Here is a 27411-nt window from a genome sequence, read left to right on the forward strand (position 1 = left end):
CCGCAAGTCCCCCCACTCGGTGCAAAGTCCTCTCTCCCAGGCACATAATAAAACACAGAAAACACAGACACTCACACACACACTCACGTCAAGACAAAACAAAAAAACACACACAAAAAAACAAAAACAAAATCAACCACTTATAAAATGGCGGCCAATCACTCCCCCCAATTAAGTAATAAAAACTTCCAACCAGTAAGTGTTATAAAGCGAGGTTATATTTGCCGCCCCCAATGTAAACCGTATCCCAAGAAAAGAGGGGGGGGGTAGAGAGAAAGCAATCACATTCAGTCTCTAATCATTCTCCACAGCGTTCTCCCGCTGCTCCAAGTCACACCCACACTCTGACTGTTCCTCGCGGCATTCTCACCCTCCGCAGTGTTCTCCTACCGTCCGCCGCTGCCGCCGCCATCAACAACCTGGCCTCCTCCTGCGGTGCTCTCACCACTGCTGGGCAGGATGTTTCCCACGGCCCTTCACATTCAATCACTCCGTGCGATGTTCTCTCACTGTCGTTACTCCGTGCCGGGCTGCGCCGGGGCGCGCCCCGAACTGAACCAACCTCGTCAGTGCTCTCACCACCAACGGGTTGCTCTACCGTCCCTGGGCATTCACTCAGGCTCCCACATTGTTTTCCGCACCCCGGCCGTCCTGCTCCTCCAATGCCACTCCACGCGGTCTCCTCTACGCCCCGAGCCCGGTCTCCTTCCACGGTGCTCTCACCACCGTTGGTCTCAGGCTCTCTGAGACCTCTGCACGCAATGCCCCGAGCTCGTCCGCCTTCCTCAGTGCTCTCACCACTGACGGCAGACCGATGCTCGGCACGGCCTTCGGCACCCAAGGCAAAGGCAAGCCGAACACAACGCTCCTTCACCGCCACTGCTCCTGCTCCTACTCCTACTTCCTCTCCACAGCAAACCCGCATCGGAAAAGGGGGTGAGTAAGTATGGGCAATATTAACTATGAGAGAGAAAGATGAAATAACACCTACCTGGCAATTTAATAACTTTTTACTTACCAATCAATTAGCAACAGATGCTATCCCATTGGCCATTAAGGATTACTTTACACACAATACAGGGATAGGAGTTAAAGAAAATATCATTTGGGATGCAATGAAAGCGGTAATACGAGGATGCTTTATTACAGAGAAAAATAAACTACAAAAACAAAAATCCATCCTAAAAAATAACCTATACGAAGAACTACAAAAGCTGGAACTTCAACATAAACAATCAGGCTCTATTAAAATTAGACATGAATTAGACACCATAAGGAAAAAAATAGAAGCCCTAGAAATCTCAAAAATATCAAAATCCATGATTTATCTCAAGCAAAATTTTTATGAAAAAGGTAATTGAAATTCCAAACTTGTAGCTAATCAACTACGTCATAAACTTTCTTCAAACAAAATATGGTGTGTGCAACAAGATAATGGCCAACTTACATATAAAACCCAAAAGATTCACTCTGAATTCATGTCTTACTACCAAACACTATACAAAGCCCCAGAAGCTAAGAATACAAATATACAGCCTTTTCTCCAAAACTTAAAGCTTACAAAGCTAGATCAAGACCAACAATCTATTCTAAACCAAAAGTTCACCGAGACTGAAATTAATGAAGTCATCAAGAAACTTAAAAATAATAAATCCCCTGGGCCAGATGGCTTTTCTACAGATTTCTATAAGAAATTCAAGGCACAACTGGTCCCCCATCTATCACGGTTATTTAACACTATTTGGGAGGGTAAAGAGATCCCATTAACTTGGAAAATATCACGCATAATAGTAATTCCCAAACCAGGGAAAAATCTGAATGACAAGAATAACTATAGACCAATTAACTTGTTGAACCAAGACCAAAAGATCTTTACCTCAGTTCTAGCAAACAAGCTTAGCCTCATCATGCCCGCTATTATCAAACCGGACCAAACTGGCTTTATTAAAGGCAGACAAATTTCAGACCCAATCAGACGGCTATTGAACATTATTTGGCATAGCAAAAAATATTATAAACCATTAGCAATATTTAAACTAGATGCCCTAAAGGCATTTGACTCGCTACACTGGGACTTTCTTTTTCAGGTCTTGCAACACTACAAGTTTGGAAATATCTTCATTAACATTATACAAGGCTTATATAAACAAGGCTTAGCCAGCATCAGAATTAACACATATGAATCAGGATTTATAAAAATTGAAAAGGGAATGAAACAAGGATGTCCCCTATCGCCACTTTTATTCGCCTTAACCATGGAACCTTTGGCTCAAGCAGTGAGAGAGGAATCCACCATTGAAGGATACAACTTTAATGGATCCACTCACAAAATAAGCCTGTTTGCTGATGATGTGGCCCTCCTTCTCTCAGATCCACTAGCATCCTCAGATAGCTTAAAAAACTTATTTAAAAAATATAAGGACATGTCGGGATTCACCATTAATTACACCAAACCCGAATCCCTGTTTATAAACATAGGTCCTAATACACAAAAATTAGTTAAAGCAGCATTGGGAATCTCTATTTGTGCTAAAAAAATTAAATATCTAGGGGTCATTATATCAAAAAAATATAAATAAATTGTTTTATTTAAACTATAACCCAATTATTAGAAAACTTAAAAGTAATCTCAAATCTTGGAAAAATAACTCTCTCTCAATGCTAGGCAGAATAGCTGCATTACAGATGATGCTACTTCCTCGATTCCTATTTCTATTTCAGGTTTTACCTATCCATATATCTAGCGATGTCATAAAATCATGGCAACGTACAATTATCAAATTTACTTTTCAGCAGAAAAAATCTAGATTAGCCCAAACTTTAATCTATAGAAAATCAAATTTAGGGGGATGGGGCATTCCAAATCTAACATATTATCACAATGCCTTTCAAATTCGTCAAATGGTGTACTTAATTAAAAACATAAAGGAGAAACACTGGGTGGAGATGGAAATCAACCTTGCCGCTGATGCTTCACTTAGGTCCTTACCCTTTCTCTCAGTAAGACAGCAAACTATCAATAACATGGCCAATCCATTTACTAAATGTATGTTTCAGATCTGGAAATTATGGCAGAACAGATTGGCCCCCATAATTTCACCTTTGATACCTATTGCCTTTCATCCCAAATTTTATACTACTGACAGGGAATATCAGCTAAAAGAATGGAGTATGAGGGGACTCCATAGATTATGTGATTTCTTTGCAAACTCTCTTCCCCTTTCAGTTGAACAATTAAAACTGAAATTGAGAGGAATAAAACTGGACTGGCTAACATTAGCCCAGGTCCGCAGCTTTATTATTTTAAAATACACGAAACAACAAGCAACAAGATCTCTAACATAATGTGAGCACTTACTCCAAGATACACACAAAGGAGAAAAAGGTCTGGTCTCTAAAATTTACTTCATTTTGCTTAACTCATCTCTAAAATCCACTCTTTCTCTCAAGGAAATATGGGAGACAGATCTGGGCTCTGAAATACAACTTCGAGACTGGGATAGGTTATGGGAAACAAAACCGTTTAAGACTGTCTCTAGCTATGTCAAAGAACATTCATTGAAAATGATACATCGATGGTATCGCACACCTGTCCAGGTATCACACATGTTTTCCACGGCCTCTCCACTATGCTGGAGAGACTGTGGGAACAAAGGAACATATTTTCATCTCTGGTGGGAATGTGAAACAATACAAGCTTTTTGGCTCAGGGTTTATGATGAAATGTTGTTGATTTCTAAAGAACACTTTGATTTTACGCCAAAATTATTGCTATTAAACATATTTGATGCTACAAACGCAAAGCTGCTCTCCAAAGAATTGATCATCTACATGACCTTAGCAGCAAAATTAACAATTGCATCGCAGTGGAAATCAGCAAATGACCTCTCAATAAAACAATGGTATAACTCCCTCTGGAATATAGCCATAACGGAAAAACTTACACATGAACTAAAACTAAGACAGGGTAAGGAAAAACCAGACTCCTTTTATTTAACTTGGCACTCCTTTATTGAATACACTTCGGAAGATACGTTTATGCATCGTCCATCAATGGAAGCCTGGCAGATATGGAGACACTTATAAACGATGTAATGGCCTAACAGAAAGGAAACAGAATTTATTCACAATCATTTAGACTGCATATCAGTTTAGTCAGAGGTTGAGTGTCTGAGAGATTTTATTTTCTTTGTTAGCATTTGAATGCTTCTTTGTTTGTTGTTGTTGAATAACTATTGCTTCTTAATTATACTGGTGTCTGATGTAAATGAGAAAATTCATGTCATATAAAGATACATGTGAAGAAACAAAATAAAAAATAAAAAATCTATTAAAAAAAAGAGTGAGGTATCAACATGCTTGGGGGAGGCTTACAGAAGTACAATATATTTTTAAAAAACCCTAAGGGGGCAAGGTAAAACAAAAACAGCCCAATGAGCACTGAGTATACTCAGTACCTACCCACAGAATGTTGACTGCAATTTGGAAAAGAAAAATGGGAGAGAGGGGATGGAATACCCTGCTGAAAAAGGACATAGATGGCTGTCTGGCAGGAACCCTGAATAGAAGGAGCACTCTGTCCTCATAGGAAGTGAGGAAGCATTGCAACATTTTGTTGCAGATCCCACTTATCATGTGGCTATTGCAATCTTCTCAGAGTCACGAGTAACATAGCCATCGGAATCCATTAACTGTGTAATGCAATTAGTGAGAATCCCATCTGAACATATTTAATTCCATTATTTGCTACGCATAGTTCCAAGCACAAATGCACTGAATAGGCTCTTGAAACTGATTTTCTTACCATTTGGCATCATTACAGGTAAACCAGGCGACCTCTGGCTGAGGCATTCCTTCTGTTATGCAGGTCACTGTTTGCTCTCCACTGGTAGTGTTGCTATTCTCTCTCAAATCAGTCACCTTCGCTGGGACTGGTTATATTGGAGGAAAGAACACAAGAAAACAAGGAGCTGCTTAAAAGACAGAAAGGAGGTGGTAGGAATAAGCTGTTCTCAGAAATATTTATAATACAAATGATATTATTTAACTTATTGAGGAATAGTCCCCAAATTTAATGAAGTACACAAACATCCCATTTTCTTATTTTTTCCAATAATCTAGATGGGTACTGAATTTCAGGAGTTCATTAGGAAGCACTGTAACAATTTTGTGAGTCAATCAGTTACAGAGAAATCCTGTGCTTTTGCTGCACTACAGGTTGCTAAAGCTGGTATAAGCACCAACATATTATAGTTGTGATTCTGTACGCTTCCAGCAGCATAGTCAATAGCAAAATGATGATCACTTTAAACATCAGGCACTTCCACAGCATCTTATGGCAACAGCTCTGACATCCATTAGTCATGGCATGCTGTACCTACTGTTTTTGGATGCATGAATGCTGTGTCCCCCCTTCCACAGTAGCCATGCATCGAGGAACCAATCAATGTGTGGCAATTAATGAACATCTCCATGATGTCTGCCCACTGCACTGCACATACAGGACACAACAATGGCAGAACACAAAGATGCCCCTATCCTGGGGAGCACAGAGCAAAGGAAGGACTGGCCTTTTAGCATAACATCCAGCTAGTGTACTTGGGAGAGATCATAGAATCGTGGAGTTGGAAGGGGCCTATAAGGCCATCAAGTCCAACCCCCTGCTCAATGCAGGAATCCAAATTAAAGCATACCCAACAGGTGGCTGTCCAGCTGCCTCTTGAAGGCCTCCAGTGTTGGAGAGCCTACCACTTCTCTAGGTAATTGGTTGCATTGTCATATGGCTCTAACAGTTAGGAAGTTTTTCCTGCTGTTCAGTCGAAATCTGGCTTCCTGTAGCTTGAGCCCATTATTCTGTGTCCTGCACTCTGAAACAATCAAGAAGAGATCCTGGCTCTCTTCTGTGTGACAACTTTTCAACTACTTGAACAGTGCTATCATATCTCCCCTCATCTTCTCTTCTCCAGGTTAAACATGCCCAGTTCTTTCAATCTCTCCTCATAGGGCTTTGTTTCCAGTCCCTTGATCATCTTTGTTGCCCTCCTCTGAACTCATTCCAGTTTGTCTGCATCCTTCTTAAAGTGTGGTGTCCAGAACTGGATACAGTACTCAAGATGAGGCTCAACCAGTGCTGAATAGAAGAAAACCAATACTTCACGTGATTTGGAAACTATGCTTCTGTTAATGCAGTCTAAAGTAGCATTTGCCTTTTTTGCAGCCACATATTCAGTTTGTGATCAACAACATTCTCAAGATCCTTTTCGCATGTAGTATTGCTGAGTCAAGTATCCCCCATCTTATAACTGCATTTGGTTTCTTTTTCCTAGGTGTAGAACTTTGTACTTATCCCTGTTAAATTTCATTCTGTTGTTTTCAGCCCAGTCCTCCAGCCTATCAAGATCCTTTTGAATTTTGTTTCTGTCTTCCAAGGTATTAGCTATTCCTCCCAATTTTGTATCATCTGCAAATTTGATAGGTATTCCCTGCACCTCCTCATCCAAGTCATTAAAAAAATGTTGAAGGGCACTGGGCCCAGGACTGAGCCCTGCGGTACCCCACTTGTTACCTCCCCCCAGTTTGAGAAGGAACCATTGATAAGCACTCAAGTACGATTCTGTAGCCAAGTGTGGATCCACCTGATAGTTCCATCCAGCCCACATTTAGCTAGCTTGCCAATCAGAATATCATAGGGCACTTCATAAAAAGCTTTGCTGAAGTCGAGATATATTATATCCACAGCATTCCCACAGTCTTGGCTTCCACTAAACACTGCATTGTTTTCAAGGTGCTTACAGACTGACTGCTTTATAATCTGCTCCAGAATTTTCCCAGGGATTGATGTCAGGCTAACTGCTCTGTAGTTCTCAGGTTCCTCCTTTTTGCCCTTTTTGAAGAAAGAGAAATTAGCCCTCTTCCAGTCATCTGACTTTACCCATTAGTGGTTCCGAGAGTTCTTCAGCCAGTTCTTTCAATACTCTAGGATGCAGTTCATCGGGCCCTGGAGATTTGAATTCGATCAAAGTAATTAAGTATTCCTTGACCATTTGTCTATCAATATCAAATTGCAATCCTGCCCCTTCAACTTCTCAGGAGGGTCTTAGACCCTCTTTTGGGAGAAGGTTGAGCCAAAGTAGGAATTGAGCACTTCTGCCTTTTCTTTGTCATCTGTTATCATTTTGCCATCCTCATTGAGTAGCTGTACCACCATGTCTTTCCTCTGTCTTTTACTATGGATGTACCTGAAGAAAGCTTTTTGTTGCTTTTGGCATCTCTCACTAACTCAGCTCATTTTCAGCTTTAGCCTTCCTGACGCCATCCCTGCAATTCTGTGCTACCTGTCTGTACTCTTCCTTTGTGGCCTGGCCTTCTTTCCACTTCCTGTATGTGTCCTTTTTTGTTTTCAGGTAATCTCTAAGCTGCTTGTGAAGCCACATTGGCTTCGTCTGCTGTCTCTCCCTGTTTTCCTTGACAGAATTGTTTTCCATTGTGCCTTTAGAATTTCCTCTTTTAGAAATTCCCATCCATCTTGGACTCCTTTTCTCATTAGGGTTGCTTGCCACCGAACCTTGCTTCTGAGTTTATTAAAATTAGCTTTCCTGAAGTCCAGGGTACTTGTATGACTACTCTCAGCTTTTGCTTCCTTTAAAATCAAGATTTCTAGTATAGCATGGCCACTCTCCTCCAGAGTTCCCATAACTGCCACTTTCTCTACCAAGTCATCTCTGTTGGTAAGAATCAAGTCAAGGCTAGCTGACCCTCTAGTTGCTTCCTCCACTTTATCTCCAACATAAGGCAGAAATTTCTTGGAGGGGACGTGTTTGGCAGAATTTGTCTCCCAACAGATATCAGGGTAATTGAAGTCTCCCATTACTACTACATCATGTCTCCTCAAAAAATTGGCAATTTGCTTTGCAAAAGTTTCATCCTCATAATCTCCTTGATTAGGTGGTCAATAATACACTCCAGCTACCATGTTTTTTTTTATTCCTTGCCCCATTTATTTTAATCCAGATACTCTCGGTGGAGCTACCAAGCTCATCCTCCTGTATTTCTGTGCAGGGATATATATTTTTAACATATAGTGCGACTCCGCCTCCCTAACTATTCCTTCTGTTCTTTTTGAATGAGTTATATCCTGCAGTTGCTGTATTCCAGTCATGGGAGTCATCCCACCAAGTTTCAGTTATACTTATCAAATAGGGATGGGTGAGAATTTCAATTCAGTTCATATTTCAAGCAGAATTTATCAAATTTGTAATTTCCGAAACAATATGAGAACTGAAACACAGCCATCCCTTGAAATTCGTATTTATTTGAATTTTGGGATGCAGTTCGCCAACTAAACAACACTTACAAAAATGCATATATTAGGGGAAACTGTGCATAAAAATGAATACATGAATGAAATTAACATGCAAAAAGGCATGAAATGATGAGAAGTGGCTTGCAAAAATGTGTACATTTGTCAAAACTGCCTACAAAAATGTGTTTATTTACCTATAAAGCCTTACATGGCTTAGGACCACAATACCTGATGGATTGCCTCTCCCAACATGAACCTACCTGTACACTATTCTCAACATCCAAGGCCCTCCTCCGGATGCCTACTCCGAGGGAAGCTGGGAGGATGGCAACAAGGGAGAGGGCCTTCTCAGTGGTGGCCCCCAAATTATGGAATGATCTTTCTGACGAGGTGTGCCTGGCGCCAACACTGTTATCCTTTCGGCACCAGGTCAAGACTTTCCACTTCTCCCAGGCATTTTAACATGCGTTTTTAAATTGTTTTTTAAAAAAATTAATTGTGTTTTTAAATTGTTTTTGTGTTTTAAAATTTGTATATTTGTTTTTATTGTTTTTAATTGCTGTAAACTGCCCAGAGAGCTTCGACTATGGGGCAGTATCTAAATGTAATAAATAAGTATTTATTTAGAGAAATTCCCACTAAAATGGTGGAGAATTTTCATGAGGATTTTTTATTAAAAAAAATATGCATATTGCTGTAGAAATGTACAGAACTGAATTTAACACTGGGAAATTGAGAAACTGAGAGAATTGAAACAGACTAATCTTTCCATCCCTACTGTCAAGTCATATTTACTCTCCTGTATTAAGAGTTCAAATTTGTCTTGTTTGTTTCCCCATACTCTGGGTGTTAGTATACAGACATCGAAGACCATGGGATTTACGGCCTCCTTCCTACATTTTTATGAAGACTATTACTGGGCTATATTAGAGCCGTTCCCTTAATTCTCTTACTGTGCATAAGCCTTTGTTAGTCTTTATCACCAAGTTTATGTCTCCCTCCCCCTTAGGATTGAGTTTAAAGCTTTCCAGATGAATTCTCCATGATGCAGCCAAACACATTCTTCTCAGTCCTTGTGAGGTGCAACCCATCGTTTGCCAGCAGTCCATCTTCCATGAAGCGTAGTCCATGGTCCAAGAATCCAAATATCTCACATTGGCACCACCTTCATAGCCAGTCATTCACCTGGAGTATTTTTCTTTCCCTTTCCACTCCTCTTCTAAGAACCATAAGGATAGATGAGAAAACTATCTGGGCCCCAAAGTCCTTGAGTTTCCTTCCCAGTCTTTCAAAGTCTGATGTGATTTCTTCATAGCTCCACTTGGCAATATCATTTGTTCCCACATGGATAGGAAGAAAGGGATATCTGTCAGTGGGCTTTATGAGCAATGGCAACCCTTCTATCACATCTCTCATCCATCCTCCAGGGAGGCAACATACCTGGCGACTCCATGGATTTTCTCAGCATACTTGGGTTTCAATCCCACACAGTAGGGAGTCTCCCACCGCTACTAATCTTCTCTTCTTCTTGTCATGGGGCGTGGTTTCATTGCCTTTGCTTGACTGAACTTCAGCCTCCTGTAATTCTTCCCTTGCAGGCTGTCCTCCAGTCTCATCCTCAAATGTCTGGAAAGCGATTCCATAGCTCCACCGGTGATGGATGTCTTCTCGCCTTTCTGCTCCTGTCACCCTTTTCCGCTGAGTTTCCTCCACTTCTACAATCTCCTCTTCTGCTTCAGCATGCTGTTGTTCTTCCACCTCCTGTACTTCTTTTTACTATTCCAGCATTCTATCTAAGAACCCTTCATCTTCTCTTACATTCCAATGTGGCCACCCTCCATTCCAGGCCCCTCATTTTTTCTTCCAACAGTGCTACCAGCTTGCACTTGTTGCATGTGTACGCCCTGTTGTTCTCAGACAAGAAAACAAGCATAGCACAAACGTTGCAGGTCAACACCATTGGAGCATCCTTCCTGTCCATAGTCTCTACTGCCTTTTCTTTCTTTCTTTTACTTGTACAGGAATGACCTGTGCTTTGTCCTGTCCTTCTTCAGGTTAAATAGGAGAGTCTCACTGGTATGTGGTGCATCGTACAAGGGAAAAATTTTTAGGGACCTCCCCCTTGACCTCCCCTGCCAAACTCCTGTTAGCTCTCCCTGTTCATTCAATCTCTGAGAGCTGGCTCGCTTGTATCTCCTCTGGACCAGCTGACACAGCTCTCTTTGTTCTGCTCAGTTAGGAGTCAGGAAACAGAATGGAGAACCTCTGGGCTCTTTATGAGAAGGTTTCAAGTTCTGCTGGGGAAACAATGTCTCGGTAAGGGAAGGAGTCTTTTGCCAGAGAGGGAGAAAGGAGCATGGACCCCGGAATGGGGGGGGGGGCTCAAGCCCCCACTGAGACTAAGCTTGAGTGGGCTGAGCCCCCCCTGAAATGACCAGGCAAAATTGACAGTGGTACAACAGTGTTCTTAAGTTCTGGCAAAAAATGGTTTCCTGCACTGCTACTACAAAGAGGTCTTCAGAGCATGAGAATCCCTTCTGTAATCTATGGCGACCACACCAGGAATTCTAACAGATTAACAGTGTATTTATGATTGTGACAGTGCTAGAATATGACAGATTTATTGTTTACTTAACCCGTTAAATAAGCAGAGGTAAAAATGCACCTGCAAGTAGGTCATCATGACATAACCTGCCTGCCAGTCTTGAGCCCCCCCCCCCAGAAAACAGTTCCGGGGTCCCTGGAAAGGAGCCACTAAGAACAATCAATAATGGAAATTCATAGGAAATGACCTAATGATCTTTCTGGTAGCTCACCTTTTGGCAAGTGATCATGCCATGGGCCATAACAGTAGGATCAGGCAGGCAGCAGTACAGTTCTGAGCTCACACTCCATTCAGCGACAAGAACAGACAGAAAAGCATCCATCACAGGACCTTTGTAACTTTCCAGTTGCCCAACCCTTGAACCTAGCTGTATATACCAAGCCTAAGAAGACAGTAGATGGAACTGCTGCCCTGTACATCAGCATAAGTTCAACACACTTGAGATCCCAAGTTCAAAACCTACAGAACAGGCTGGGAGGTCAGAGGCTAAGACAGTGAAATGCCATACGCAATCAGAGGAAGTAATGAATGGACTAATTGCCTGGCTAAATGCCTGTCATTCTTCCTATCTCCTTTGTCCTAGTTGTCAAGAAAGCCTGATTTCTAAAATGGCTTTGAGGCTAAGAATTGTGGGGGAAGACATCTTGTCTGAGATGGGGCATTTGAGAGGCATGAGTTTGCAGTTTTCACAGCTGAAGTCAGTTAATTAGGCTGCAAGCAAGAACACGTGCTTATCAGTGAAGACTGGTAATTCAAGGCCACAGGCCTGGGAAGGTTGGGGAGCGCGTGACCATTAGGCTCAAAAACTCCAGAAATATTTCATCATCAGAAAGCCCGTTGATTGGCTAACTAATTCCTGGCTGTTGCTGGGCATTTCCCCATAAGAATAGGATTCAGACCTTAGCTTTTGTTTCTCACTGTACGGTTGCTGATGCTACCTAGGTGGGGTTCCATCTTCCATCCGCTATCCAGGCTATACATCTCTGGGGAGATGTAGTACCATAAAGCGATTTTACTGTTTTCCTCTTTGTAAATATAGACTAGACTAGACAGTTTTGTTATTTTGTTTTGTTACTGTAACTCTCTGTATTTTACCTAGCCCTCAAGGGTGTGGGTTTTAATTAACTATTTTGCTGCTGTTATTGTACACTTATATTTTATTTAATAAAGCTACTTCTTATTTACCAGTGTGTGTTCATCGCAGGAGGGGATTTGGCTCTGAATCCAGTACCTTGGCCAATTAACCACAGACTACGGTATATTGGATATTTTGCCTAAGGCTCCACGACAAGGAGTGTAGTCTGGCTCTTGTCTGTTGGAATCCTTGGCAGGTCTATTTCTGGCACTTTGGGTTTTCCCTTGGCCCAGAATGGGTGACCAGATTAAGAGGTGGTGGCAGTCTACCTAGCTTGCACGGTTGTTGTTGTTTTACTCAGCCCTGGTAAGGGAGGCACGGGTTGTGCCTTGCCAGAATCAATTGCCCTGGGTTTGGGAAACTGAGTCCTGGGACTGAACCAGCAGTGGTTCATGACACTAGTCACCCACATGTGGTCAACCACAGTCATGTGGTTTGCCACTCTCTGCTTATTGCCCCAGCAGGCCTTGTTATCCATCTGTTCAGCCCCCACTGCATACAGTCCAACTGTATAGCTTACCAGCAATAACCAGGAGGGTTGTGAGATATTAGGATGTTTCCTTGCTAGAGGCTGAATAGAGTGCAGAACCTAAGCTCTGGTGGGAGTGATAAATGCCTTGGGCTAAGGATGAGAAACCTGTGGTTCCCCAGATGTTGCTACTGAATTCCAGCTCCCATCAGTCAGGATGGCCAATAGTAAGGGATGATAGAAGCTGAAGTCTTTCCAGCAATATCTGGTGGGCCAAAGGTGCCTCATTCCTGCTCTAGATCCTCTCCCATTAAAAGCTCCATACTGAAGGTGAGGGAAACCCTTTTTGCTAAGTTGGGGAATCCCTTTCTTTTAAGCTTCGTTATCACACAGAAACAGTTGTAAAGCAAGCAAAGCTTTTATTGAACAGAAACAGTGACAGAATAAGTTCTGAAATTTAGACAGATGCATGGGTTTCCCATTGTTCCATCAGGGTTCCCATACCTTTGAAAGCTGCATGACAGACAGCTTTCACTGTTACTGCATTCCTATTCTAGCATATGGTTGGTTGCACCTGTTGCATGGCTGTCTGTAGAGCAGCTTGCACAGGTACAGGAACACTATGAAAGCCAATGGTGGCAATTCCACAAGGGAACAATTAAATTCACACTGGGAATTGTGCTGTAGGGCTTGATTGCAGCCTGTATCGTCCTGGGCTCAGGAACTTGGCTTGCATCTGCATCTGTTGGAGGGCTGCCTGGAAAGAGAGACACAGAGATAGTAATGAGTAATGGTAATGCTAAACTAAGAATACACTCAGGTTACATTTCTACATTTGTAAGCGTATGCGTGTCAAGGTCTACAACCATGTAAATGAAGCATAGGCATTATTTTGTGATACAGTTGGTAACATCATATAAGACATTGAGTATAGATATGCACAAGGAAATGGGAGGGGAGCACATTTCCAGTTCAATCGAGCTTTTATTCACTTAGCCACTGGAATGTTTGGGGTCAGGTCATCAGGAAATAAACCGATATCTACTTTATATCAAGTCAGTAATATTTCCATACCCAACAGTAATAACTATATTCTAATAAATATTTCCTATGCCAAGATGCTCAGCAGATGGAAGTGAGTAAGACAGCGTGCTGTGATCTAAGTGCTCTTTTAGTTCCCATGTCTTAGCCCCCGCCTCTTTGGAGATCCCTGACATCTCCATTTGGAGATGGCAGTGATAAATAAATGTAGTTACTGAGACAAAACTCACCTATCCCAGACTCTGACTGCAGCTATGGTTTATTCTTCTTCATGTGCCAAGCCCTGCTCCTGCATAGAAAAAGAGGTCATGAGTTTTTGGCTAGCAGCAGTAATGGCTGAAGTGAGTGCTTGGTTTTCTTCAACAGAAATGGCTATGCTTTCTGTTGCTTTCCCGAGAGAGAGAGTATATGTGTAGTTCTTTTTCCTCATTGCATATTTAGGCTGTGTCCCCTATATGGGACATATTTCTGCTACCTGCTGAGCAGTAGTGACGCATATGGAGAGGTGGAGCCACCCTCCCAACACTGGCATAACTGCTCCTTAACTGGGACAGTTGGGAGGTTGGGGCCATGCAGTTGCACTGGTAGGATTGCCGCCAGCAATCCAGCACTTCCAACAGTGCACCCACATGGCCCCAACCTCACTGTGACCCTGACTCGCCACTCAGGCATGGGCTTCTCCTTCCACAGGCCTGTCCAGATAAGCTGCAGCAACGCTGGTGTTGGGAGTATGGCTCTGCAGCTCCACCCCACCACATGTGCCTCTCCTGCTGCTGCGAAGGGTTGCTTACCAATACACAGTTTCCCATATTTTGGGAATGGGGAACATGAAAGAGATGTCATGTCAGGTTTAGAATTCAAAGTTTGAGGCATGGACTTCCTTGCTTACCTGTGTGGAGAGCTTTATCCTTGCATTCTCTGCTGCAGGAGTGAAATAGAGTTTCCTGTTGGATGTTTGTCTCTGGAGTACTGAGGTGAAGTTATCTGTAAGGGTTTTGGCTCTCTATTGAGTTCAGTTTGAGTGTTTTAGCTTAAGTTTGCTGAAAGAGGTGGTATAACATTGATCAGGGGGAACATAGGATACAACTAAGCCTTCCCCTACCTCCACCCATTTTTGACCTCTGCCCTGGCTAAGTTGCACTAGTGCCAGAATTTTCTTGGCATAACTGTGATGCTATACTTCATAGATCCCCAATATCTATGTTTCTAAAGAATCTTGTCAGTGCAAAAAAACAAAACAAAAACTCAGACAGTTTTCTATACCCCTCCAGCTGATGTAAGCCAGGGACAGAACCTTCATGATGCCCAAGTGTATTTATACAGTGATGCTTGCACATTTAGAATATTGTGAACTGAACACACCATCTCAGAAGGATATTGTAGAACTGAATGGGTCTAGAAAAGGGAAAGGGACATGATTAGAGGGGTTTCAGTCAAATTTCAGCATTTTCCTCCGGTCTTTCTGAAAACAGAACATAAATGAAAGGAACAATGGTAGATGTTTTAAATATTATGAGCAAAATAGAAAGATCAATAGCTCAGTGGCAGAGCACATGCTTTCCATGAAGAAGGTTCCCAGCATCAGTTCCCAGCATCTCCAGGTAGGGATGACAGGCTCCCCCATCTGAAGCTTTGGAAAGCCAAAGTTCTGAGCTCACAGATTTCTTCACATAGTTCAGTAAAAAGACCATGTAATGGACTGTCATAACCTATAATTTCATTTATATGATTTCTCATTTTTCTCCAAAATACCCAATCACATTTCCACCACATGTGAAATAAATCAACTATTTCTTTTTGCCATTTCCAGATATTACAAGATAATAGTATTTTAGGTGATGTGGCATCTACTCATCCATTCACAGCAATTTTCTCTAATTGTCATATTCAGGGAAAATCTATATGTTTTTCCCCAATATATTCCCATATGTCCATTGGAATATTCTCTCCAATATTTTGAGCCTATTTGATGTTATAATATTTTAATTGTTCTGGCTCAGTATAATATTTAATGCAAGCTGATGACACACAGCTCTCTCTCTTTATTCCATCTGAATCAGGGGAGGCTGTAAAGGTGTTGGACAGGTGTCTAGAGGCAATGATGGGCTGGATGGGGGCCATCAAACTGAGACTGAATCCTGATAAGACATAAATGCTGTGGATGGGTGGTTCCTGTGTCCAGGAATTAGGTGTATCACCTGTTCAGGGAGAGGTTGCACTTTCCCTGAAGGAACAGGTTCATAGTCTGGGAGTACTACTGGATTCCAACTTGTCACTAGAGTCCCAAGTGACTTCTGTGGCTAGGAGTGCTTATGCCCAGCTGAGGTTGATTCACCAGCTACAGACATTCCTAGACTGGGATAGCCTGGCCTCAGTTATTTGTGCTCTGGTGACTTCCCATCTGGACTACTCTAATGCACTGTAAGTGGGACTGCCCTTGAAGATGTTCCAGAAGCTGCAGCTAGTGCAGAATGTGGCTGCTAGGCTGATAAGTGGAGCAGCCCAATGGGATCATGTGTCACTGGTCCTGAAAGCTACCAGGCCCAATTCAAAGTGTTAGTACTGGCATATAAAGCCCTAAATGGCTTGGGACCCAAGTATCTAAAAGAGCGCCTTCCCAGTATCAACCATCTCAGACCCTACAATTGGCAGGTGAGGCCTTGTTGGTGGTGGCGTCGCCCTTCTTGGGTGCTGCCCAGTTGGCAATAACCTGTGACAGTGCCTTTTCAGTGGTGGCTCCTCATTTGTGGAATGCCTTTCTCAGTGAGATGCATCTGTCTCCATTTCTATTAACTTTCAGGAGGAATTTGAAAACAGTCTTGTTTTTACACAGGCTGAATTGGACATCCTGAAGATCACTGATGAAAGAATACTTTTAAGCTGTGTTTTAGAATATTTTTAACTGTGTTTTACAATGTTTTTAATTGTAATTGTGTTTTGGAATGTTTTTAATGGTTTTTAGTATATTTTTCTTTTTCTTGTTAAATTGTTTTTGTTTATATTTGCTGCCCTGGACTCCTTTGGAAGGGCAGGTTATAAATTCAATTAATATCAACAACAACAACAACTATTGCTCTAATATGCTTGCCCTGCCATGTGAAAATGCACTTGCCACATGGGCTGGCCCATTCATGTGCAACACTGCCATACCTACCTGCCCTGTTGATCACAGGCACTCCATATGGATGGGCTGCCATATATGGTAAATGAGTAAATGCATTTAAACATGACTAAGCATGGATGTATATTTTGCATGAAAAATGTTTTTATGGTCCACATCAGATCTGGAAGATAGCTGTTTCTGAGAGCTTCATGTAACACAGCAGAGCAGTCAGAGACTTGATTATGCATGAACAATTTGAGAAAGTGTAGTTTCCTGTTCTAAGCTTGGTCAATAGACACTTACATTTGGTTAATCCTCCTGTTTTGCATGTGACTCTTCAGCAACTGGGAAGGACACGGGGATGTAAAATATGGACTACTCTGAATGGCAATGCTATTGCTCGTACCTAGTCATATGATTTTATTAGTGTGCATCTGTCATCAATGCTGTTCTCTCAGTTGCTTTTTGTTTACTGTTATATGGTTTTGTTTGTGTTTGTAGTTCATAATAATAAAACATATTTACAAGAACAACAAAAGACTCATTTGTTCATTGGCACAGAATTCAGTGCAGTGTCAATCCTCTTGGCAGTGGGCAATACTTGTTCCCTATCTTGGACATTTCAGCTGTCTTTGTTTAAAACTGTATGGCCTGGGTTTCCATGCCAATAAATAATTATCTAGCGCAAAATAAATTTTGCAAAGAAATATGCTCACCATTAATCTGTAAATAGAAGGAGAGCTCTTTCAAGTCATCTTCATGGAATGCTCGGACAGTGTATAAACCTCCCTCACTCTGTTTCACCCTCACGAGGGTTAGACTAGTATGATACCTGGAGGAATGAGAACCTTACAGAAATTAAGATGCTGGAGTAGAAAATCAGGACAGATAGAAGCCCAAACTGTGCTACATTCAAAGTGACATTTATACCAAGAGAGAAATCTATTCCTTTCAATCAAGCTAGATTTGAAGACTCTTATGATATTGTTGGAGTAATCCAGAAAATTGCCATCACGTGCTGAAAGAGACGTATTCTCTTTCAAGGTAGGAATTCTTTTAAAACTATATACAGAAAAGGAAACCCATCATTTTGTGTTGTAGTCCCACTACTTACCCTCTTGACCCTCACAGATCCTGACTTGCTAATGCAGGCTGTGGTGAGTGGGTGGTTAGTGCATCTGCTTGAGAAAAAGCCCTCCCTGGACCCTGGGGTACCTGACAACTATTGCCTGGTCACTGACACCCCTTTTTGGGGCAAGGTGCTCAATAGGGTGGTGAGGGTTCAGCTGCAGCCACTTTTGGAAGAAACCAGTTATCTGGACTCATGCCAATTAGGGTTCCGGCCTAGTTTTGGCCTGAAATTGGCCTCGCCTGCCCTGGCAGATTACATTCTCTCTAAACATAAGGTTGCTGGTGCACAAGCTACAGTGTCCAAACTACCCCTGTCTAGGAAGGGGTGCAGTTGATGCACCAACGTAAGCTGGTATAGAACCTTTTTGCCACAGAGACCACCTGGGCCTCTATGGACAAAGATGGTCCCAGGAGCACCCCTAAACTGCATACCTGTTCCTTCAGAGGAAGTGCAACTACATCTAGAGCAAGATCCCAATTCCTAGACCTGAGAGCCACTTACCCATTGTATCTCTGTTTTAGCAGGATTCTGTTTATTGGCCCTCATCCAGCCCATCACTGTCCAGGCACTGGTTCAGTTTGTTCACAGCCTTAACGGAGAAACAGGGCTGAGTGTCATCAGCATAGCGATGACACTGTGCTCCATATCTCCTGACAACTGTTCCCAATGGCTTGATATAGATGTTAAATAACATCAAGATAAAATAGTACCTTGTGGCACCCCATAACTAACTTGCCAGGATATGGCATAGTCTCCCAATGCTTTTTCTGAGACTGGTCTTGCAAGTAGGAGCAGAACCACCATAAAACTCCAACCCCCACCTCAAAGAGACAGTCCAGGAGGATACCATGGCCAATGGTATCAACAGCCACTGAGAGATCCAGAAGGAGCAACACAGTCACAGCTCCCTGGCTATTTTTGATAGCATATCCAACATCAGACATTTTACCTAGTTTCTGACGAATTCCTGCTGCTGATGGCAAATTCACTGTTGCTCTCTGAAGTCAGGGGCTGATTATTCTGAAGCCAGAGGATGGTTGGGCTTGGATAAGCCTCAATCAGCACATGAAAGGTGTGACTTTTGTGCAGTTCAGCAAACACAGTGTCATTCAGAATAGTGTGGAAGGTCACAAAGCCATGCTCTAGATTTAAAAAAAGTAAAAGAGAAAATTCACAGGGAAGCAGAGTGACCTTTTTGGCTTTGCCATCTTTTCTTGTGGATTGCAGGGGGTGGGATGGCAATTAAGGAAGGCTTAATTTCTGTGAATGCTGGTGGGGAAAAGCAATTGGAAAAACAAGTGTGCAGCAAGGTTCTGACTCCAAAATTAGCTCTTGGAAGGGTAATTGTTTCAGTAGTAATTAGCCCCCTTAATATGAGGTATGGATCTATTTTCTCAAATAAAAGAACCTCAGTTTGAACATCAACATGACTATCCCAATTCAGGAGGACTGTGATCTAGATTTAATATTTCAATATATCACCTTTGCTCAATCCCTAGAAAGGTCCTTTGGTAACCTGCTTTGTCTGAGTTGTCAACATGGTGCTTTTGGGTACAATTGTGCCCTTGAGGACTTCACCTAAAGCTTATAAAGCCTTTATGCCACCCCTCACTTCCTCCTTCATCATGATGTAGTGGTTTAAAAATACATAGAGCTGAAGGAGGAGATTGGAGGCCTTTTAGACCTATGTGCTTTTCAATGTTCAGATCTGAATCTGAGCAGATAAACAGAAAGCAGAGTGAGCAAGTGGATAGGAATGAAAAGAGAGAGAGTTGGGAGATTGGAGGGAAGAAGACAGAGAAACCAGGGGAGAGCAGGGGGAGAAAGTGGGGTGCCACAGGAGTCTGGAGGGAGGGGAAAAATGGAGTTCCAGGGAAGGTGCACATGCATGTTGGATACAGTACAACAGATCCTCTTGTAACTGCATATTACACCCACCCCCATGGTGCAAAATCATGGATCTGAGGTATGGATCCTTAGGGATCCTCATAATTTTTACAATTCCTCTCAAAACTGCCATAAAAACATAGGTCATCTTTGTATTCACAGATGTGTTTTGTGATTTATTGGTGGGTTTGTTGTCATTCTGTGTAAAAATAATGACTATGCATGGGAACATGTGTCTTGGGCCAATGGTTTTGGGCTGCTGAAAAACACCAGATCTGTGATTTTTACTGTGCAGTCTACCAGTGTAAACTTTAATTTAATAGTAGTTTGGGGGGGACCCCATGTAAAATCATGCTATTTCAAGAGTATACATTTTAATTCTACTGGATCTGACTCTAATCCAAATTCCATGGAAATGTGTGCATTTGTGGGGACAGTATGACCTGGGGAGGGGGGTATAAGAAGTGACTGGGGGAGTGGTGCCCACAGACCCCAAAATGACTGGTGATTCCTCTGCAGGGTGATAGTCCAGTAAAATAAGCAAAGCTCAAAAATAGGGTTATGGGGTCAGATCAGGAATCATATAATTAAATCTCATTAAGCTGATGAAATGCATTTTTTTTTGTCAAACATACCAATCACTCTGATAAAGATGTCTTGTGTTGCTTTTTGCCCATGATAGGTATCAGTGGCTTCACAAACATAAAGGCCTTCATCTTCCACCTCTGTGTTGCGGATGGTTAGAGTGGAACTAGTATAGTGACTGACCCCTGGTACAATATGTGTCAGTGGTTTTACCTCCTTGCCCACCTGCAAAAGAACAGTGAGGAGAATACACAATGTAAGTAGCACTTAGCAGTATAGGAGTTTTTCAAGCATGCTTAAGGGTTTGTTAAACCCAAATAGCTATTTGTAGGAATATGGCCAAAGGCCTTGCCCAAAGGTTTAAAAGCTAAATAGGTTTAGGAACACCTATAAGAGTCATTCAGGGATGTACAACTTATTTCTCTGCTTTTCAGATGACACTTGCTCCTCCCTTGCTAGTACTTGGCATCTATTTCTTATCTAACAAATCAGCACATCTGGAAAGTCCGTAGCAGAAAACACCATGGCAGTGGGCTAAAATATGAGGAATTAGGCAACTTGGCATGCTTTTCCTCATTCTTCTGCTCAAGCACCAGAATGTCTTCTCTCTTTTATTATTTGTTTATAAAAGTATTTATACACCACCACTTATAAAAGTATTTATAAAATATCAGGATGGTGTACAATGATATATATGCAATAAAACACTATTAAAAACAGTATGAACAACTTTGCAGACACCTCATTGAATGAGAAGCAATACCTGATAACAATGAATGAATGAATGGATGAATGAATGAATGAATGAATGAATGAATGAAACTTTATTTTTACCCCGCCCTTTTTCCAAACTGGAACTCAGGGCGGCTCACAAATAAAACTACATGTAGTTAAAAACATAGAAAAACATACAATCAAAATACAATTAAACAATGCACAACCTTAAAACCTTAAAAGGCACTTAAAAATCTAAAAACAATTTAAAATAATACAAACAATAATATAAAACAATAAAACAAGCCTTGTAAAGCCCAATCCTAAACACCTTCAATCCCAAAAGCCTGTCGGAATAAAAAAGTCTTTACTTGCCGACGGAAGGATGGCAAGGAGGGGGCCATTCGTGCCTCCCTAGGAAGGGAGTTCCAGAACCTAGGAGCAGCCACTGAGAAGGCCCTATCTCGCATCCCCACCAATCGCACTTGCGAGGGTGTTGGGACTGAGAGAAGGGCCTCTCCTGAAGATCTCAGGGCCCGGGCAGGCTTATACAGAGGGATACGGTCTGACAAATAGCCTGGACCTGGGCCATATATGGCTTTAAAGGTCAAAACCAGCACTTTGAATTGTGACCGGAAACAAACTGGCAGCCAGTGGAGCTGTTGTAACAAGGGAGTTGTCATGTAACCAGCCCCTGTTAAAACTCTGGCTGCAGCTCTCAATGGCAATGGAAATAGAAGCTTGCTAATTTGCAAGACGAATTGTACAGTTTTCTCAGAACCAAGTAAACATAAATTAAAACATCCATGCTACATTTTTACACATGAAAGTAAGTTGCAGGTGGATATCCATGATGGTAATTATGAAGCAAAAACCAGACTCAATTATAGCTCAAGGGAAGGCAACACTCCATTCTGGATCTGACAGTTGGATCATTTGGGTCTGAAGTTGAGTGGACACTTTAATAATTAATTCATTACTATTTTGATGCTACATTATTTTAGGTGCTCATGAAGTATTAAATAATTAAATTATATTAAATAATCAAAATATGTTTGCATCACCCTATATAAATCAATAACTTAAAAACGATAGCCCAGAAAATATGAAAGTAAAGCAAAAACAGATTAAAAGGCCTATGGAAATACAGGGATACACCATGCGACCATATGTCGTGCATGTCTCTGTCTTTAAAAATAATGGTGCTAGAGTAAATCTGCGTGCCTGTGAAATTTCTGGGTGAAGGATGGTGGTATGAAGTCCCTTTACTATAAGAGCATGCAAACAGCCTCAGTGGGTGAGGCTAACAGTTGATGAAGTCCAATATACTGTCTTTGAATTTATTTATTTATTTATTTGATTTCTTACCCACCTTTCTCCATATGGTCCCAAGGTGGGTTACTACAATTTAAAATTCAATATTAAAAACAGTTTAAAAACAAATTAGAGGAATAGGGTGGGTCCTGAAAGCATGTATCTACAGTGTAAAAGGCCAAGGTAAGAGGTGTATCTTCAGCATACGAAGGAAACTATAATGAAGTTGCCAGACACATCTCTCCGGGAGAGGGAATTCCACAACCTAGGAACAGCCAAGCCTGGAAGATTTAAAGGATGAGAATAAGGGCCAAACTAGATAGGTTGTTAAATGTGTGCATTATTTTAGGTGTCTTTTAGTTTCAAAATAACTTATGACAGGGTGGGAAGGCGATTAGGATTCAGACTACAGCGTATATGCAGAAAGGATTTAACCATTTCCCTTCATACCACAGTTCCAGCTAAACTCCTCCCCCACCCCACCTGCTATTTCCATATAGAGATAAGCTACCATTGATGCTAATGAGGGCATCAGTTTTCACTTGACTATGGTGTTGGGGGTATTCATATGCTGATTGAGGAAGGGTGTGTCCACTCCACACTTGGCTCTGTAGCCCAATTATTACACTCAACTGGTTGTCTGTCTGCCATAATGCAGACCCACAACTCTAGTGAAGACAGCACGACAATTAGTCCATCACACTTGTTATGTCCAGATAACAAGAAGTGTCAAAATGAATCCATGCACCACCAACACCCTGACACACACATTTGGTTACCTTCTGGCCAGGATAACTCCAGGTGTAATTGATCAATTCAATGCCTCTCACTGCGCAGGTCACAGAGATATTTTCCCCTTGTTTCACAATAGTTTGCACAGCACTAATAGATATGTTGATAAAGGAGGTAGGAGAGGAGGAAACTATAAAGGGAGAAATTTCAAATTGATATGAAAGGAAACCAAACTATAGCAATTTACAGGAGGACCAGTTCACATGACTGAAAATGTGTAAAGGCTGTGTACCAAATTCAGTGCACAATACTGCTGGCTTCATGGTGAGGTTGTTATCTGATTATTCCATTGCATAGTAAGTCATGATAATGTGAGGAATTCCCCCCTGTCCCCCCAAACAGTGTGAAAAATCAATATTGCAACACAGTGGAGTAATACATCAGACAATTGTTCAAGATGCAAAGCACATTGAACACTATGTGGAAATAGTCAATTTCAAATCATGTAAATCAGTCCTGATCACGGAACAGGTCCAATTCCAAGGTGTTGTCCTGAATTTTGGACAAGGAGGTAGACTGGCTTCCTCTGCTACGTATTTTGCTTCCCTCCCATTTCTTCAGTGGATGGGTATCTAGGGATGGGATCAATTGGCCAGTGCTGCTTCAAAAGCATTCTGTCCACCTAACAGGCAGTATGGATTTGAGTTCGTTCTTTGTCCACTATCTGCTGCTTTTACTTGTCCAATTTTTCCCTCCCCCAAAATATTGATATTGATATCAATATTTTCTTTCAAAATATCAATATTTTGAAAGGAAATGTCAATAAATGAAATAAAATATCAATATTTTTGAAATAAAATATCAATATTTTATTGATAAAGGAAAGGAAAGCAGCTGTGCTGCCACTGTCACCTCAACTGTGACTGAGGGTGGTCAGTTTTCATGTTAGCAAGCAGAGACCGACTGTTTTTCTTTTTGGAAAGGAAAGGAGGAAAGAAGCTTTCAGTGCCCCCACCTCCTCCTCAACAAGCCCTCAGTCCGTAAAGTGGCCGAGACTTGGCTTGCTTCCTTGTGCTTGGGACTTTGATTATCTGAGTGCAGGGAGGGGGCACACACACAGAGAGATAAACCTGTACTGCTGTGCTGTAAGTAAAATAAAAAAAAACACATTATATTCAAGGGAATATTCAAGGGGGGAAACCCAGTGTGTCCGGTGAAAGCCACTGAAGTTTGGAGCAAACAGGATCACCCCACAAAGATGGAGAATATATGGACCATTGAAAAATCTGGTGCTAAATCCAAATTCAGTGGAATTCTTGCCCACCCCTAGTGGGATCCCACCTCAGCACAGAGCTAGGGTGCTGTATTTCAATGCAGAAAGATTGTAGCTCTTACACCGCAAACCAACCCCTTTGCCCATATTAGATGGGGCAAATATTATTAAAAGGCTCACCTTGGATGCTGTAGACATAATATGTTTCAGAGTCAAACTCCTGCTCATCTATTGTTGCCCTGCAGACATAGGCCGTGTCATCAAAGTATCCCTTAAAACCTTGTTGTGTATAATAAGTGCTGGGGACTGGGTCATTAATCCTCTTTTCATAAAGAGTCACTGTAGTGCTGGGGTCTGTCACACGGCATGGGATAATGTCTTCACTGTGGCCCGTGCTGAAAACAAATGCATCCTCTTGAGTGCTAGGTAGGAATGGCAAAGAGGGATCTATAGGAAGAAGGTGCAGAGAAACCAGTTAGTTATGCAATAGCAAGGATAATATTCGGTAGAAAGAATAAAAGAAATGAATTCGTGACAGAAGATATCTGTAAAGAGAAAAACAAATAAGGGTGAATATGGCCAGGCCAGATACAGTAAAGGTCCTTGAACGAGTGGTTGTGGGCCAGCTCCAGCCACTCTTGGATGAGACCGATTATCTGGATCCATTTCAGTCGGGTTTCAGGCCTGGTTTTGGCACGGAAACAGCCTTGGTCGCCCTGTATGATGACCTTTGTTGGGAGAGAGACAGGGGGAGTGTGTCTCTGTTGATTCTCCTTGATCTCTCAGCGGCTTTCGATACCCTCGACCATGGTATCCTTCTGGGGAGACTAGCTGAGTTGGGAGTGGGAGGTACTGCATTGCAGTGGTTCCACTCCTACTTGGCAGGTCGCCTCCAGAAGGTGGTGCTTGGGGAACATTGCTCGGCACCCTGGACTCTCCAGTATGGGGTTCCACACGGGTCAGTTCTGTCCCTCATGCTGTTCAACATCCACATGAAACCGTTGGGTGCGGTCATCCAGAGCTTTGGAGTGCGTTACCATCAGTATGCTGATGACATGCAGCTCTATTTCTCGTTTTCATCCTCTTCAGGAGAGGCTGTCAATGTGCTGAACCAGTGCCTGGCTGCGACAATGGACTGGATGAGGGCTAATAAACTGAGGCTCAATCCAGACAAGACTGAGATGCTGCTAGTGGGTGGTTCTTCTGACCAGATGATGGATGTCCAACCTGTCCTGGATGGGGTTGCACTCCCCCTGAAGGAGCAGGTTCGTAGTTGGGGGTTCTCCTAGAATCATCTCTGTCACTTGAGGCTCAGGTAGCCTTGGTGGCACGGAGTGCCTTCTACCAACTTCGGTTGATGGCCCAACTACTTCCCTATCTAGACAGGGATAACCTGGCTTCGGTTGTCCATGCTCTGGTAACCTCTAAATTAGATTACTGCAATGTGCTCTACATGGGACTGCCTTTGAAGACGGTTCGGAAACTGCAGCTTATGCAAAATGCAGCGGCCAGATTGGTAACAGGGACCAGACGGTCCGAACATATTTCTGGCCCACTTGCACTGGCTCCCTGTATGTTTCTGAGCTTGATTCAAGGTGCTGGTTTTGACCTATAAAGCCTTACATGGCTTGGGACCACAATACCCGATGGAACGCCTCTCCCGATACGAACCCACCCGTACACTACGCTCAAGTTCAAAGGCTCTCCTCTGGGTGCCTACTCCAAGGGAAGCTCAGAGGATGGCAACAAGGGAGAGGGCCTTCTCAGTGGTGGCCCCCAAATTATGGAATGATCTTGGTGGCGACGTGTGCCTGGTGCCAACACAGTTATCTTTTCGGCGCCAGGTCAAGACTTTCCTCTTCTCCCAGGCATTTTATCATGTGTTTTATATTGTTTTAAATTTTTAAATTGTGTCTTGAATTGTTTTTTAAAAGATGTATTTTAAATTGTATTTGTTTTTAGTTACTGTAAACTGCCCACAGAGCTTTGGCTATGGGGCGGTATACAAGCATAATAAATAAAATAAATAAATAAATAATACCAGCATAAGTTTTAGGGGTATTGGAATACTGTTGTAATATTTTCTCTGTAGTTTGGACAAGACAGCATTTTCTCTCTTCTTGGACTGGAGTTATTACAAAATAATATATAGTACTATATATTTAAGTTAAATTGCCTTGTTCTTTAAGATGAGCCATCTCCAGAGATGTTAAGGGCTGGTGCTAAATGGGCATGGTAAAGAGAGGAAGGGTGGGACTAGAAGCACATTGTCTTGTCTGCAAGAGTTTGGGTTGTTTGTTCTTTGCATACAGCACAAAGATAAAATCCATCACATTCACACTCCCAAGCCACAACACAGTAAGGATCACCTTGTCATCATTCCTTCAACATCGTTCTTTTAAATAGGAACCGCTGCAGCACTAGGGGAACTGAAGAAGACCTACCCTGGGAGTGAGTATCTGAGCATCTGCGTGCTTGCAGCTTGCTCCTCTGGGTTGCTGTCTTTTGAGACAGCTGAAGTCCCTGGTAAGTGCTGCTCCAGAGAGAGGCTGCAGTTAATCTTGCAGCCTCTTGCATCAGCTCCTGGCTCAGTCAGGAGGCATAAAATGCTGACCAAAGTGAGTTGTCCCTTGGGGAGTTCCTTAGGGAGTCCCGAGGGCTAGGGCGCTACCCTCTTCTATTTTCTTTCTTTCTTTTACTAACCAATCTGGAGGAGATTGGTAGTGGGGAGGGCATATGGCTCACATGTAGTTCCTGCACAGGGTGAGAGCCTGTGCAGTGAACTGAATGATAGGAGAAAGTCGCCAGATGCCTCAGAGTGAGAGTCTGTAACTGACAGAACACTGGCCCTCCCTGGCTGTGAGACAGAGGGGGGGGTAGATGTGCCCTGTGTGAAAAATATTGAGTGGGTCTGACTGTTCCCAATTCTTACAGAAGCCTACTGGGATAATTGGCTCAGGTAGGTTTTGTTGGTGGGCTCTTGTTGGGTCCATATCAGGTGTTTAGGAGGAGTCTTAGTAAGAAGGGACATGGGTGATGCCACTCCAATTTCAGTGATCATGGGTAGAGGGAAGTATAGCCATGGGGTGGTGGTGAATTACCATAGAAGACGAGGGCAA

General features: G+C 42.3%; 1 protein-coding gene across 1 annotated transcript in view; it reads right to left on the reverse strand.

The window, feature by feature from the left end:
- Positions 1-27411, reverse strand: part of PDGFRB (platelet derived growth factor receptor beta) — a 152824-nt gene that overhangs the window by 61980 nt on the left and 63433 nt on the right. The window contains exons 4-9 of the mRNA XM_061617357.1: positions 24473-24739; positions 23067-23209; positions 20310-20484; positions 18737-18929; positions 17372-17487; positions 4805-4931 (exon numbers count right to left, since the gene is read on the reverse strand). Of these exons, the coding sequence (XP_061473341.1) occupies positions 4805-4931; positions 17372-17487; positions 18737-18929; positions 20310-20484; positions 23067-23209; positions 24473-24739 (1021 nt within the window). The remainder of the gene's footprint in view (positions 1-4804; positions 4932-17371; positions 17488-18736; positions 18930-20309; positions 20485-23066; positions 23210-24472; positions 24740-27411) is intronic.

This window comes from Rhineura floridana, chromosome 3 (genome assembly GCF_030035675.1).
Source record: "Rhineura floridana isolate rRhiFlo1 chromosome 3, rRhiFlo1.hap2, whole genome shotgun sequence".
In the NCBI taxonomy this organism is placed as follows: Eukaryota; Metazoa; Chordata; class Lepidosauria; order Squamata; family Rhineuridae; genus Rhineura; species Rhineura floridana.